The sequence below is a fragment of the Neopelma chrysocephalum genome, unplaced genomic scaffold (genome assembly GCF_003984885.1).
Source record: "Neopelma chrysocephalum unplaced genomic scaffold, ASM398488v2 Primary Assembly neopelma1_101, whole genome shotgun sequence".
In the NCBI taxonomy this organism is placed as follows: Eukaryota; Metazoa; Chordata; class Aves; order Passeriformes; family Pipridae; genus Neopelma; species Neopelma chrysocephalum.
The window spans coordinates 804,475-818,222 of NW_020897764.1; the positions used below are offsets into that span (position 1 = coordinate 804,475).

General features: G+C 51.3%; 1 protein-coding gene across 4 annotated transcripts in view; it reads left to right on the forward strand.

The window, feature by feature from the left end:
• The window catches only part of GJC2 (gap junction protein gamma 2), a 29,458-nt gene extending 21,476 nt beyond the window's left edge, over positions 1-7,982 (forward strand). For 3 of the 4 annotated variants that reach the window (XM_027695529.1, XM_027695531.1, XM_027695533.1), the window contains one exon: positions 4,597-7,982. In XM_027695529.1, coding sequence (XP_027551330.1) covers positions 4,617-5,864 — 1,248 coding nt within the window. In that variant the 5' untranslated portion in view covers positions 4,597-4,616 and the 3' untranslated portion in view covers positions 5,865-7,982. Of the gene's footprint in view, positions 1-475; positions 712-4,596 lie in introns of those variants that run through there. The other variant, XM_027695532.1, reaches the window with a different exon arrangement.
• The last annotated feature ends 5,766 nt before the right edge of the window (positions 7,983-13,748 follow it).

Consider the following 13,748-nt stretch of genomic DNA (forward strand, 5'->3'; position numbering starts at 1 on the left):
GCCTCAGTGTGTGCTCAGATGCCCTTCCCCACCCTTCACCTGCTCTCTGCTCCATCCACCAGCCTGGAGAGAGGAGCATCACCTCTTCCAGGGACAGCCTTGCCTGGGGGAGCAGCAAAGCAGGAGCTCCAGGGCGGTTTTTCCCACTAGTGAGCCTTCCCTCTTTCCTTTTTTTTTTTGTTATTTTTTCGCCCCCAACAGCCAAGGAACCTTCGCCAAAGCGTGTTTTCCACATGTTCCCTATTAGTCACGCTCTCTGCCTTACAAATCTGTTACCAGCGCCACAAGCCGGTGCTATTAATTTACTTCCAACCGGGCTCCAGAGCTCGGCGGCGGAATTCCAGGCGGCGGAATTCCTAAAGCTCAGCCCCGGCGCGCTTGTTTGGATTTAAAACCAATGCCCTCCTCTCTCCTTCCCCGGTGTATTTATACAGCGCCTTCCCTCCTCCTTCTCCCGGGGCTTGGCGAGGGCGGGGGGAGCGCCGGGAGCCGCGGTGGGGATCGTGCCCGGGGGTCGGGCAGGACCTCCCGGCGGGGGATGCCACAGAGGCGGGGTCTGACGGCAACATTAAATACTTCCCCGGAGCTCCAGCTTTCCCTGGAGCTGCTCTTTCCAGCCGCTGGGGCGTGGCTGGACCGCGGCAGCGGGAGTTTATCTGGGGCAAGGCACGGGAATGTCGGGGGAGCCACCGCGGGAAGCACCATGTCTCTGTAAGTAGATTTTTCCCCCCCCTTCCATTGTTTTCCCCGCGGTTTAAGCAACCGTGCGGAAAGGAAAGGCGTCCAGCTAGCGCTGGGTAATTTCTTTTCTCCCTTCGGATTACTTAAAACTCAGGTTTTAAAAAGTTTTTTTCCCGGGTCTAACAGTTGCGCCTGTGATTGTGTAGAGGGGATCAGCAGGTTTTGGGAAGTCACTGGGATGAGAATGTGGAGCCAAAGGCTCATTCCTGTACCTGGCTACACATGATTTTGACTACTTTAGGTGTTTCTGGTGGTTTGAGCAGTCCAGTTCCTGCTGTGCCTCTGTCTTGGAGTGAAACTTGTGCCCTGTGTGTGTCACCTAATCTGGAGGTGACGTGTGAAGATGGATGGTTGAATGAATGGATTTCAAAGCCAGAGGGATGATGGGTCATTTCTTTGGTGGATAATGAGCTTCATGAACCACCTGATCTAATCCATCTACCTGCTGCAGATCCACACAGGTTTGGGGTTTTTTCCTCAGACTGTGTGACTTTCCCACTGCATGAAGGAATTAGATCTCGTGGAAAGATGTAAAAATCCATTTTCTCCGCTTTTCTAGTTGGCACTGTGAAGAGAAAAGACAGTCTTTTTCCTAGTAGCATCCTATCCATCAGCACTGAGAACAAATTATTCCTTGGAAGCTTGTTTGCCACATAATTGATCCCGTATTATCACGGTGCACTAACCCCCACTCAAGCAATTAAAGGCATTGAAATCTCTTAGTATGGTCTTTGTAGCCAGTGAGCCACAAAAAGCACTGGAAGTTCAACTGAACTAACTGATTGTAGGAGGGGTTTTTACTTGTTTCCTTCAGCTCCTGCTCTCTGATCCGATGCCAGGAGGGTGGGTGGGCACACAGGAGTGTGACATCCAGGTGTGATCCCACGCAGAGGGGTCCCAGGGGCACAGGAACAGCTCGTGGCTGTTTCCTGCAGATGTTCCTGCAGATCCAGATGTGCACAGAGGGCTGAGCTGCAGTGTCCGTGGGCAGGACCAGCACCTCGAGCTGGTGGCCAGAGATGTTCTTCCCGAAGCAACAGCCCTCCACTTGTGTTATCTACCAATTTCTTTCCTTTTCCTTGGCTCAGGAAGTTTGGGAGCTGTCAGGGACTCCTTTCTAAAACGTGTCTCCCAGAGGAGACAGTGGGTGTTTGCTGACAACCAGTTCAAAACTTGAATATTTACTCCAAAAGCCATCACTACCTTGGTCAGACCCTCCCAGCCCCATCAAACAGCTTTTGGGAGGTGAGCTGGAGCTTTGGGAATCGTGTCTGTGAGTAACACTCACAGAATGGTAAATTATCCTCGGTGTAAACCTCAGAAAGCCTCTAGGTGAGCCCTGAATTTTGAATGAACTGCCCTACAGGACGTTTGAAGTGCATCTTTAAGGACAATTTGGGGCTTGCAGTTAGTTGGGGGTGCAAGTGGGAGCTGGTGGGGGCTGAGCAGGTGAAGCTGATGTGTCCTCAAGCCTTGGGCAGACTTGGGTATCCCACACCCAGCAGGGTCTTCCCTTCCCAGCCCCCTGGTCAGCTGGAGCCTGGCTGAGTGCCTGGATTAATCCTACAAATCATGTAACGCCCCATTTTGCCCATATTTGAATGTAAACACGACAGGGGAAGGGTTAAAGACACTTCAGGGTGTACCCACTGCAAAGAAGCAAAAAGAGGCACTCAAAGGGGATGTTTTTTCCCATTTCACCCCTGAATAAACCCAAATTCCTCATTAAATAGCTCTGTGGGGGTTGCTTTCCATGTTCACCTGCACAGTGTTTCTATGCTGACCATTGGCATCACTTTTGGGGCAGGAGGTGGGGATTCTGGTCCCGGCAGCTTTGAGGGCTGTTGTTCTTTACCAGGCAAGCTGAGGGCAGAGAGGAGGACTTCCCCACCTCTTCTCCTGGCTTGTTACCCAGAAGTTCTCCCTGCCTCAGTTTCTCCAGCTGCAGGACAGGAACAACACCATCTGCAGAGCTCCCACAGGCCCAGCCCGGCGTGTGAAGACTCGGGGGTTTGGGTTCGCAGGGGATTCGTTTGATCTGGAAATAGCAGGGTTAGAAAATTCCATCTGCTGCTCTCGAGGGCCCTCGACAGCACAGGAATTTCGCTGCATCTCGAGGCCGGGACGGTGCTGCCTCCTGGGGCAAACCAGCCCTGCTTGGCTCCTGTCCTAAAGCAAAGCCACATTCCAGGAAGGCTTGGTGTGGAGAGCAGAGCGAGGCACGTTTCCCTTCCCGCTCCCGTGTGGGGCTGTGCCTGTGGCTGCTCCCACGCTGTGCCTGGCACGGGCAGTGGGATCAAAGCCTGGATTTGGACCATGGAAACCCCACAATTTTGTGTCTCCACTGGTGCAAAGCCAAGCTGGGACCTCGCTCTTGTCTCGTGGCATCATCAAACCAGGTTGGACGGGGCTTGGAGCAACCTGGTCTAGTTGAAGGTGTCCCTGCCCAGGGCAGGGGCTTGGAACTACATGATCTTTAAAATCCCTTTCAATCAAAAAATTATAGGATTCTGTGATTCTATGATCATTTCCCCACCTTAGATCTTCATCCTCACTCAGCCATGCTCACACAGCATGGAGGGTTAGGTTTGATGTCCACACTCTTTCCACACATGGACAACAGCCCCTCTCTCTTCCCTCTCTCTTCCCTCTCTCTTCCCTCTCTCTTCCCTCTCTCTTCCCTCTCTCTTCCTTCTCTCTTCTCTCTCTCTTCCCTCCTTCCAGTGCTCTCTAGGTCCATGATATTTTCCCTGTCATTCTCACTTCCAGGTATCTGTCAGGGCTGTGCCAGTCAAGCAGTAAAAAGCCTCCTGTCTTTAGTGATGCCTGGGGTCACCCAAGGAGCCTGGGCTGAGGTCCCACTGCAAGTTAAGCTAAACACAGGATGGTTATTACAAGCTCTTCCTCCCCAGCTGTCCAGGTCTTCTAATAAATGCACGGGTTTCTCTTGAAAGCTTTTTCAAGGTTTATTTTTGAAACAGTCTGCATTTGATTAAACTTTTGTTTTGTTTCGTTTTTTCAAAAGGGACTTTAAAGGGCCGTCGGCCTGTAAACATAAATATTCCCATTCTTTCCCTGATTCTTTGCATTTTTCTGGGTTTGCTAATGAAGGATATTGCAGCAGTGCAAGTCTCTGTGATGTGGGCAGCACCCTCTGCTCCTGCTTTCAGCTCAGGCCCTTGAACCCATGTTGTGCGAGTGAGTTTATCCCACAGAATCATTTAGGTTGGAAAAGAAATATTTTTTTCTTGGTTGTATTTTACTCCTGTAAAACCTTTTGCCAAAATACCTTGTTTTTCTCACTAAATTAAAAGAACCTCTCTTGGAGGAGAGTGTGTGACTCTTTCTCTGGATGCTAATTCGAGGCTATAGCAAACTAAAAGGCTTTTAAAAAGTCTTTAATAAAATGTAACCTCTCTGGGCAGCTTATGGCTTAAAATCTGGAGTGGAACACTGCCCCTGGTGCAAATTGAGGCAATTTCCTCTTGTCCTTTCCACTTGTTATCTGGGAGAAGAGCCCGACCCCCACCTTGCTCCCCCTTCCTGTCAGAGAGTTGTAGGGAGGGAGAACGTCCCCCCTGAGCCTTCTTTTCTCCAGGCTGAGCCCCCCCAGCTCCCTCAGCTGCTCCTGCTGCTCCAGCCCCTTCCCAGCTCCATTCCCTTCCCGGCACACGCTCCAGCCCCTCAATGTCTTTCTTGTCATGAGGGGCCCAAAACTACCCCCAGGATTTGAGGTGTGGCCTCAGCACAGGGAGGGACAATCCCTGCCCTGGTCCTTCTGGCCGCCCCGTGGCTGACACAAGATGTGACCTCGCAAAACCGTGGTTTTTTTATTTCCCCCCCCTTTTCCCGCAGGTTCTAACTGAGTAGCCCTTATGACCAACATGAGCTGGAGCTTCCTCACCCGCCTGCTAGAAGAGATTCACAATCACTCCACCTTCGTGGGGAAGGTCTGGCTCACCGTGCTCATCGTGTTCCGCATCGTGCTGACCGCGGTGGGGGGCGAGTCCATCTACTCCGATGAGCAGAGCAAGTTCACCTGCAACACGAAGCAGCCGGGCTGCGACAACGTCTGCTACGACGCCTTCGCGCCGCTGTCGCACGTCAGGTTCTGGGTCTTCCAGATCATCGTGATCTCCACCCCTTCCGTCATGTACCTGGGCTACGCCATCCACAGGATCGCCCGCTCGGCCGAGGAGGAGAAGAAGTTCAAGGGGTTCAAGAAGAAGAAGCAGTTTGCCCTGAACTGGCAGGCCGTGCGCAACATGGAGGACGCGATGGAGGCCGACGAGGAGGAGCCCATGATCTCCGACGACGCGGCGGAGCACGAGAAGGCCAAGGCCAAGCCCAAGTGCAAGGAGCCGCAGAAGCACGACGGGAGGAGGCGCATCCAGCAGGAGGGACTGATGAAGATCTACGTCTTCCAGCTGCTCACCCGGGCTTCCTTCGAGGTTTGCTTTTTGATAGGGCAGTATCTGCTCTACGGCTTCGAGGTGGAGGCGTACTACGTCTGCAACAGGGTGCCCTGCCCTCACACCGTGGACTGCTTCGTGTCCCGGCCCACGGAGAAGACCATCTTCCTCCTGGTGATGTACGTGGTGAGCTGCCTGTGCCTGCTGCTGAACATGTGCGAGATGTTCCACCTGGGCTTCGGGACCATCCGCGACGCCATCCGCAACCGGAAGATCAACAGCTTCAGGCAGCCGCCCTACAACTACGCCTACCCGAAGAACATCTCCTGCCCCCCCGAGTACAACCTGGTGGTGAAGTCGGAGAAGTCCACCAAGATCCCCAACAGCCTGATGGCCCACGAGCAGAACTTGGCCAACGTGGCCCAGGAGCAGCAGTGCACCAGCCCCGACGAGAACCTGCCAGCGGATTTGTCCACCCTTCACAAGCACCTGCGGGTGGCCCAGGAGCAGTTGGACATCGCCTTCCAGAGCTACAGCAGCACCCAGGCCAACACCCAGCCCTCCAGGACCAGCAGCCCCGCCTCGGGGGGCACGGTGGTGGAGCAGAACAGGGCCAACACCGCCCAGGAGAAACAAGGTGCTAAACCCAAGGCCTCCTTGGAGAAGGGGAGCTCCAGCAGTAAGGACGGGAAGACGTCTGTGTGGATATAACTTTGTGGAAGAGGTGAGGGGGCAGCGTAAGTGGGGGGTTTATTTTGGTTTGTCTCTGGTTTTTGGCGTTACCTTGCGTTCGTTTCGCTGGGCACAGGCACAGTTTTTGTGTGGAAGTCGAGAAAGAGAAGGAGTTTCAGACCAGTTTAGTGCTGTCTTCCAGGGCGTTAACAAAAGACATTTCTTCCCTGTTTCCAACGTGTTCTCCAGCTGGGAACCTCCAGTGAGTAACGGGAACCTCTAGTGAGTAACAGCAACCCCCCTGCACCTCCCACCCCTTCGGTCACCACCGGAGCCCCCAGCAGAGATGGACAATGCGCCGTGGTGGGACGTGGAGCTGCTGGTGGCTCAGGGGGGAGGTCAGGCTGGCACGAGCAGCCGCCCTCCTGCACGGCAAGGCTTGGGGGCTGCAGGTCAGGCGGCATTTAATTACTAAATACCCTTAATCAAATTAATTTCCGATCCCCTGATTATGAGAACAACTGACATGTTGCACGGACCTTCACGACACGGCGTCCTGCCTGGATTGGCAGGTTGCTCTTGCAGGGCATCATGAAGATGCTGTTGGATGCTGCAAGCCAGGAGCTGGCACCCACATCAGGTTATGGGGCGGGAAGACAGCGACTGTCTCACACAGAGAGCCCTAAGAACAGCCCAGCACTGAAGGTTTCGTCTTTTATTCCTCTGCGTTGAAGCAAAAAGCAGATCTGCTCCAACCCTCCGGAGCAGGAGCGAGCAGTGACACTGCATCCTACCGGTGCCTGTGTAGCCCTTGCTACAGATGTGATGGGAATCCTTGCAGTTACAGAGTTTTTTTAACGAACTGCTGCTTAAAATCATCAGAAAGTGCCTTTATGCAACCAGGAAAACAAAAAGCGTGGAGGGTTTAGGCTTCTTTATTTGCTGAGTTTAAGTAGAGGTCGGAAGGTCGGAGTCGGCAAATTTGGTTTTTCTGATTAATCAAGAAAGATCTCTGTTGGCAAATCTAGGGGTTTTTTGGTGAATCAAGGAAGATCTCTGTTGGTAAGTTTGTTTTTCTGATGAATCAAACCCTTATAAATAGTGGCAGAAGGCAGATCTATGCATAGTGTGTCTATGGTGTGTGTGTGTGTACGTGTACGTATATATACAGACACATATGAACATGTGTGTGTGAATATAGACATAGAGAGATATATGTAAATGTAATATCAACCCTCTGGTCATTTTACAGCCTTCCACCTCCCCTGGGAAAACCCAGCTGCTCCAGGACTGGGGCTGATCTCATCCTGGAGCAGTTGTTGGGCTTTCAGCCTCCAGCCTCACCTGGGCCATGGGGAGGTTTCCCACACTTTCCTGAGGGGCTTTGCAGGAGATCTGGCTTCCGTGGGGACAGGACCAGGATGGCAGCAGGAAATTTTTCCTCAGTTTATGGGGTGTTTTTTTCAGCTTGGCTTGTTTTTAGGGTGGTTTTCCTGCACTTACAGTAGTCTGGGGTCGTGTTGAAAGCTGCTGAGCTCCAAGGCTCCTGCTGGTGCTGAGATGTGCTTTGTCAGGGTGGTTTCATCCCACGTCTCCTGCACAGCTCTGGGGCTGTGGCTTTGTTCCCCTACAGAAAGAAAACCTCATCACTGGGAGCACGGGGAGCATCTCCTGCCAAGTGGCAGAGACTGGAGCTGCCCAACTCTACCAGAGAGGGTCTGATCCCTGAGATGTTCCCAAGATACCTGTGGCTTGGCAGATGCTCTCACAACCTCCCAATAATCCTGTGGCTGATTCCTCACCATGGAGAACCCAAATAGGCAGAGCCTTCAAGATCAAACCTAACACAAAAGAAGTCAATCCTCCCTAACACAGCACTGTCCCTGTGCTGAGCTGTTCCCTTGGGGCTGTGCCAGCCACCCAAAGTCACATCCAGGTCCCTGGACCAGTATTTTTTTCTCCATTGGGTTTACAGGATTTCTTCCTGGGCATCACTGTCGTGTCCTTGAGATCAGTCCCTAAAAGCCTTGAGGATGCCTGTTGTGTCCAGGCCCCTTGGCCGTTCTGGGGAACAGGCAGAAAATTTGGATATGCCCTTCATCTCCTGGGAACCTCAGCTGAGCTGCTCCATGCCTTTAGAGAACAAAAAGTGGAATTGAAAAGGAAGCAAAGAAACACCCTACAAGGTATCCAGCTGCAAATAGTCAGTGTGGCTTTGTGTAACAGCCTGGGGAAGACTTCCAGGCTTGTTCCTGGTCCTGCTGAAGGCATTGGTAAAATGCCTGGAATGCTGTTTGCTCTCACTGCTGGAGATCTTCCCCTCCAAAATGCATCGAGGAGGAGGATCAGCACATCCCCCCAGCTGTGGCAGTAGCACACATCCATCCCTTTCTGCTGGGAATTTTGCAGGAAAGGCTCAGAAAGTTCACACCGCGGTGGTGGGGAGACAAACATATCCAACTGTGCTGTTTGTCCTTGTGTTCTCTCCTGGCTGGGGGTGTGCTGGGCAGAGCAGGAGAGGCTGGATGCTGACAGGGCTGCTGTCCCCTGTCCTAAATGCCTGCAGGTCCACAGCCCAGGCTGCTGGGAAGGAGAGAGAGGTGCTCCTGGGTGGAAATCACTCCCTAGTCATTACAGGGCACAAGGTTGTCCTCCACATCAGTGTGACTTCTCTTTTATTCCCAGCCCTGTGTCCCATGGGAAACAGTGTGCATTTAAAGTCATGATCTCAAGGGAATGATGGAAACTCTGAGGAGATCCATGGTTGGATGCTGCCTGGGTTCTTCTGATTCCTTTTGGATGAGCAGCAATCTCACAGCCCTGGGTAAACTCGTCCTTCCCACACAACGCTGGGAAGTGCTGCCCTGTGCAGGAATCTGGATTTTGGATTTGTCCTGCCCATACCAGTGGCATCTCCCCGAGCCCCAGATGTGACCTGAGCATTTCCCAGTGGCTCAGATGTTCCCCTCAGCTCCTGCTGACCTGCAGGTTCACCGCTGAGTCACCAAGGGATGGGAATGTGCTTCCCTTGCTCTTCCTTCAGGAAACAATCCTGGCAAATGTCTCACTGTGGGGAAAGCAGGGCACAGATTTTAAGCCAAAAAACCCCAAACCTGGTCACAGAGACCTGATCAACTCATTAAACCCACTCTTACAGGGCAGGTTTACCTGCCTCAGTGATACAGGGGGTCAGTGCCTGGTGGGAGGAGATTCCAGGGCTTCGTGGCCGTAGGTTCAGAGACACTTGGGGCAGCAGGGTTGGGAAAGGACCGTGGATCTTCTTGCCAACTTGCCACCATCAAATGACTCCTTAATGGGTAACATGAACCCTCCTCACTGCAACCCCTGGTGTCTCCTCCCCTCAGCAATGGAGAACGTCTCATGCTTTTAACATCTGCGTATTTTGGGTGTTTGAAGATTGTTTCCACCCTCAAATCTGCTTTAAGCCAAACAACTCCAGCCTCATCAACCTTTCTCCAAGGGCTGCTTTTCTAGCGTGGTTTTCCCTGGTGTCTTTGAACCAACACCAGCCCACTCCACGTCTTCCCAGTGGTGTGGCAGTGCCAGTCCTGGGGCCACCTTCCCTCTCTGCTCCCCTCCAGATGTGTGGTTGTCCATTTGGGACCCTCCTGCTTTCCTTCCAACCACTTTTTTACTGTCCTACCACAGTCCTGGGGTTCTGGGTGACCTGTGGATCCTGCGGCGGGTTCACAGCCCCCTCCCTGCTGGTGTCACCAGCACACTGAACACTCACACGCAGTTTTCCATGGGCAGAGTCAATAACTGCAGTATTGATGAGTGCCAGACCCAGGGCAGACTGTTGGGTGATCAATACACCCCCCCTTGCTTAGGGACACAGGGCACCCATTCCCTGCACCCTCCCTCCAGCCAGCCCTGCTCATCTGCCAGCCCCGAGGTGCTTCCCTGCATAACATCCCTTCCAACACGGCTTTCCCGTGTTTTCCAAGTGTTTTGGCAGGGATTGAAGCACAAGGGCACATTCCCAGCAGGAGTGCTGTGGTGCCATGAGCTGTCTGGGAGAGATGCAAAGTTTCCTACAAGGTCCCAGTCCACCACTGGCTCCTCTGAGCCTGGGGAGGAGGGATCCCGGTTCTCCCAGATCCCATCTGAGCCAGCACGAGTCAGACAGCCCCAGAAACAGAAAAGATTATTATTATTATTTTTATTACTCTGTATACTGAGTTGCTCACTTCCCCCCTTCCTCCTCCACTCGGTGACCTCTAAATCCTTTAGGATATTGCCTCTTCCCACTGAGTCACTGCCACAAAGGCATTAATGACTCTGCAGGAATGACTCCTGCAACAGCCCCTCCTTTTATCGTGTCAGTTGGGGAAGGAAAAGGACAGACAGGCAAAATATGTGTAACCACAAGGAAAATCCGCATCAGAACCATTCCAAACCCAACCAGCAGCTCAAGGAATTTCAGTTAAACCACGGAGCATCAGCCATGGAAGAAATGCCAATAGTACAATTAATGCTTTGCTTTCCTTTTTTACAGTTTGCAGTGTTGTTCACACACGAGGCAGGTTTGGCTCTGCAGCTGAACTAATTGTAAATGTTGACTCTCTTGCTAAACTTGGTCAGATGAAGTGCCCACACTTATATTTCTCTTCTTACCATTCAGGGCCAGGAATGTCCCAAGTAAAAGCCAGATTACCTTCTTGCTTGCATTGCATTCCACTGGGAAATACTTGAACTTAACTCAAGGCCATAACCAGTCTGTGCTGTTACAAAGCGTCTGGGATTGTTATTTTTATTGTTGTTGTTGTTTTTTTTTTTATTATTATTATTATGTACTAACTGTATTTGTACTAGAAATTTTTGGAGTATGAGGTTGAATCTGTAAGTATTTTTCAGTGTAAATGTTATTACATCTTGGACTGTAGTTAGAATATTAAACACTGGTCAAAGGAGGAGGAGACATCAGTCCAGCTCTTCAACTGGTTATTCTACATCCATTACTAATAATATGGAATAAAACTTACATTTTGTTACGTTATGTAAAGCGTGTGATGTTTCCTTGAGAAGGGCTCTCGAGTGTTGAGAAGAAGTTGTTCTCAGTCCATGATTTGCCTGTTTTAGCCACAGAGGAGCTCTGTTTTCCCCCATATGGCTATAAATCACTGCAAAATAGTTTTGCCTTAAGAAGCAGTTGACCTTCTAGTTGTTTGGGATGCGTTGTCTCCCTGATGAATCATTGCCTGCAATTCCTTCAGGCACGGAGCTCAAACTGCTGAGGAAAAGCCTGGGCTCCCAAAAGCAAGAAAACTTTGGGGAATCTGGGAGAAACTGATGATTCAGGCTGAGCAAACGATGGGAAAGCACTTGTGAGAGAGCTTGACTTTCCACACAAGCTCGATCTTTGCTCTTCCCATTAAATCACGGGCACATTCACCCGCAGCCCCTGTCCAAAAAGTCTTCAGGAAAAAAATTTCCGGACACAAACATGCATTTTCTTCCTGGTTTTGTTCCTGTTTCTCTGGAAGTTGAGCTGTGTTGACAAATTCTTTGGTATGAGCAGGATGTGGTCCCAGCAAGAGAGAGAAGAGCCAAGGCCAGGCTGGATGAGGCATTGAGCAATCTGGTGTAGGGGAAGGTGTCCCTGCCCATGGCAGGGGGTTGGAACTGGATGATCCCTAAGGCCCCTTCCAAGCCAAACCATTCTGTGATTCTGTGATTCCAAGAGCAGGATCCTCTGACAGGCCCACGGGGGGGTCAATAGTCAGAAGCATTTTAGGCTAAAACGCCCCAAATAAAGGAGACCTTTGCTAAAGAACAAGGTGTCCTTCAAACCAGGGAAATGCCAACAACAACATTACCTTCATCCTCAGTCCCATTAACATGGAATCATTAGGGCTGGAAAAGCCCTCTAAGATCACTGAGTTCAACCACTAACCCAGCACTGCCAGATCCACCACTAAACCATGTCCCCAAGCACCACATCCACACGTTTTTTAAACATTTCCAGGGATGGTGGTTCCACCACTTCCCTGGGCAGCCTGATCCAATGCCTGACCACCCTTTCAGTGACGAGATTTTCCCTAATATCCAACCTAAGCCTCCTCTGGTGCAACTTGAGGCCATTCCCTCTTATCCTACCCCTTGTTACCTGGGAGAAAAGACCAACCCTCCTTTCAGAACAGCCCCTTTGTCTCACTCCCTGCAAACTCAGCTGCTACTTTATTCCTGCTTTGTTCCCTCATCCTGCCTGTTGTCCAATTTCCCTCTATAATCACTGGTCTTTGCATTGCCCAGGCCAGCCACAATCCATGTTTCCCTCTCCAGGATTGTGGGATGTTGTCCCAGAGCCAGAAGTGCTGCCGTGGTTCACCACAGCCCCGTGTCCTGCTGGCTGCCTGTGACTGACCTCCCGGAGCACAGCCTGGGGAATACTTATTAAATGGGGTTTGGGATGAATAATTGCAGCTCATGTGGGTTTGGGGATGAGGGTTTGTGCTCAACACCCCGAGAAAAAGCTGGAGAAAATGAGTTTATTATACCAGCATTAACCCCCAGGGCTGGCTGCAGTGGTTATCCCCGATTTCTGCTGGTGGAGGAGTTGTGGATGAGTAAATGAATGCCAAGGATGAGCCCTCACAAGTGGGAGCCTCAGGCTGTCCTGCTGCCACAGGGTTTTGGGCAGTGGGAGAGCAGAGAGTGGAAAGCTCTGGAACAAGGGACTGCCAGGAGCTTGTGCCACTGCCCAGGGGCTGGTGAGGAACAGAGAGAGAGTCTCTGTCCCTTGTCACCATTCTCTTATCTGTGAGGATTCCCGAGTCGCCCCAACACACCTGCCTGGATGAGAGGTGTTCCACCAAGGGGGGATTTTCCCTTTGGGATAGAGCTTAGCCAGGGATGCTGTGCCTTGTCACCCTGTACCACCAGCTCTCCTTCCAAAAACACCTTCAGGAATGACAAGGCTGGTGGGGGGATGATCCATCAGGCTGATGTGGAGACAGAATCACAGATCATTCTGAGCTGCAAGGGACCAATGGAGGCTACAACTCCCTCTTATCCATTATTCTGTGTCGTGGAGAGCCTTAGGCACAGAGGAGAGACTGATCTCCAGCCCCACAAGATGCCTGCATGGATCTGGTTCCCAAGGCCCACTTGGAATCCATGGGGAGAACAGGCACTTCTTGGGCACAGCTGATGGGATCCAGTTTACAAAAACGTTTCAGAGTGAAATGAAGCACAGATCCAACCTCTGCTCCAAACACAAATTCCAGAGAGGGAGAGGACATTACTCAGTGCCACAATACTAATCCTGTGGGAGAGCATCAGCCAAGGGCAATACTGTTCCCAGGAGGAAAAGGCAGGAGGATTTGATCCCACTGGAAATGGGTCCAGCTGTGCCAGTGGGGTTTAAAGTCAGTGTAAGTTCATCCAAACAGCAGGAGTGATGGGGAAGAATCACCAAATTATCACAGAATCCCAGGATGGTTTGAGTTGGAAGGGATCTTAAAGATCATCTCATTCTAAACCACCTGTCATGGGCAGGGACACTTTCCACTAGAATTCCCCACCTTCCAGTAGAAATTCATGTCATGGAAGCTCTGAGAGCTGTGTTGTCCCTCCGACAAGGTTTCAGGTCCCCTAATTTTAGTGAGGACAGACACCCATTCAGTGAGGGCTGGCACAAACCTCCCAAGGGCTTTGCAGGTCTCAACCATGCCATGACCTGTCTCAAACCATCCCCTGAGCTGATTTAATGCACTAAACTGGCAGAGCTGTGGCTTCTGACACTGAAATATTTAAATATGACTTTACTGGCTGCATAACTGTGATAAAAGAAAAGAAAACCCAGAGAAAAGTGAAGAAAAGTCTGGGAGAGGGAAAAGCAAATGAAGGCCTGATTCTTTTCCATTTTCAATTTTATTCTTTTCCATTTTCAATTTTATT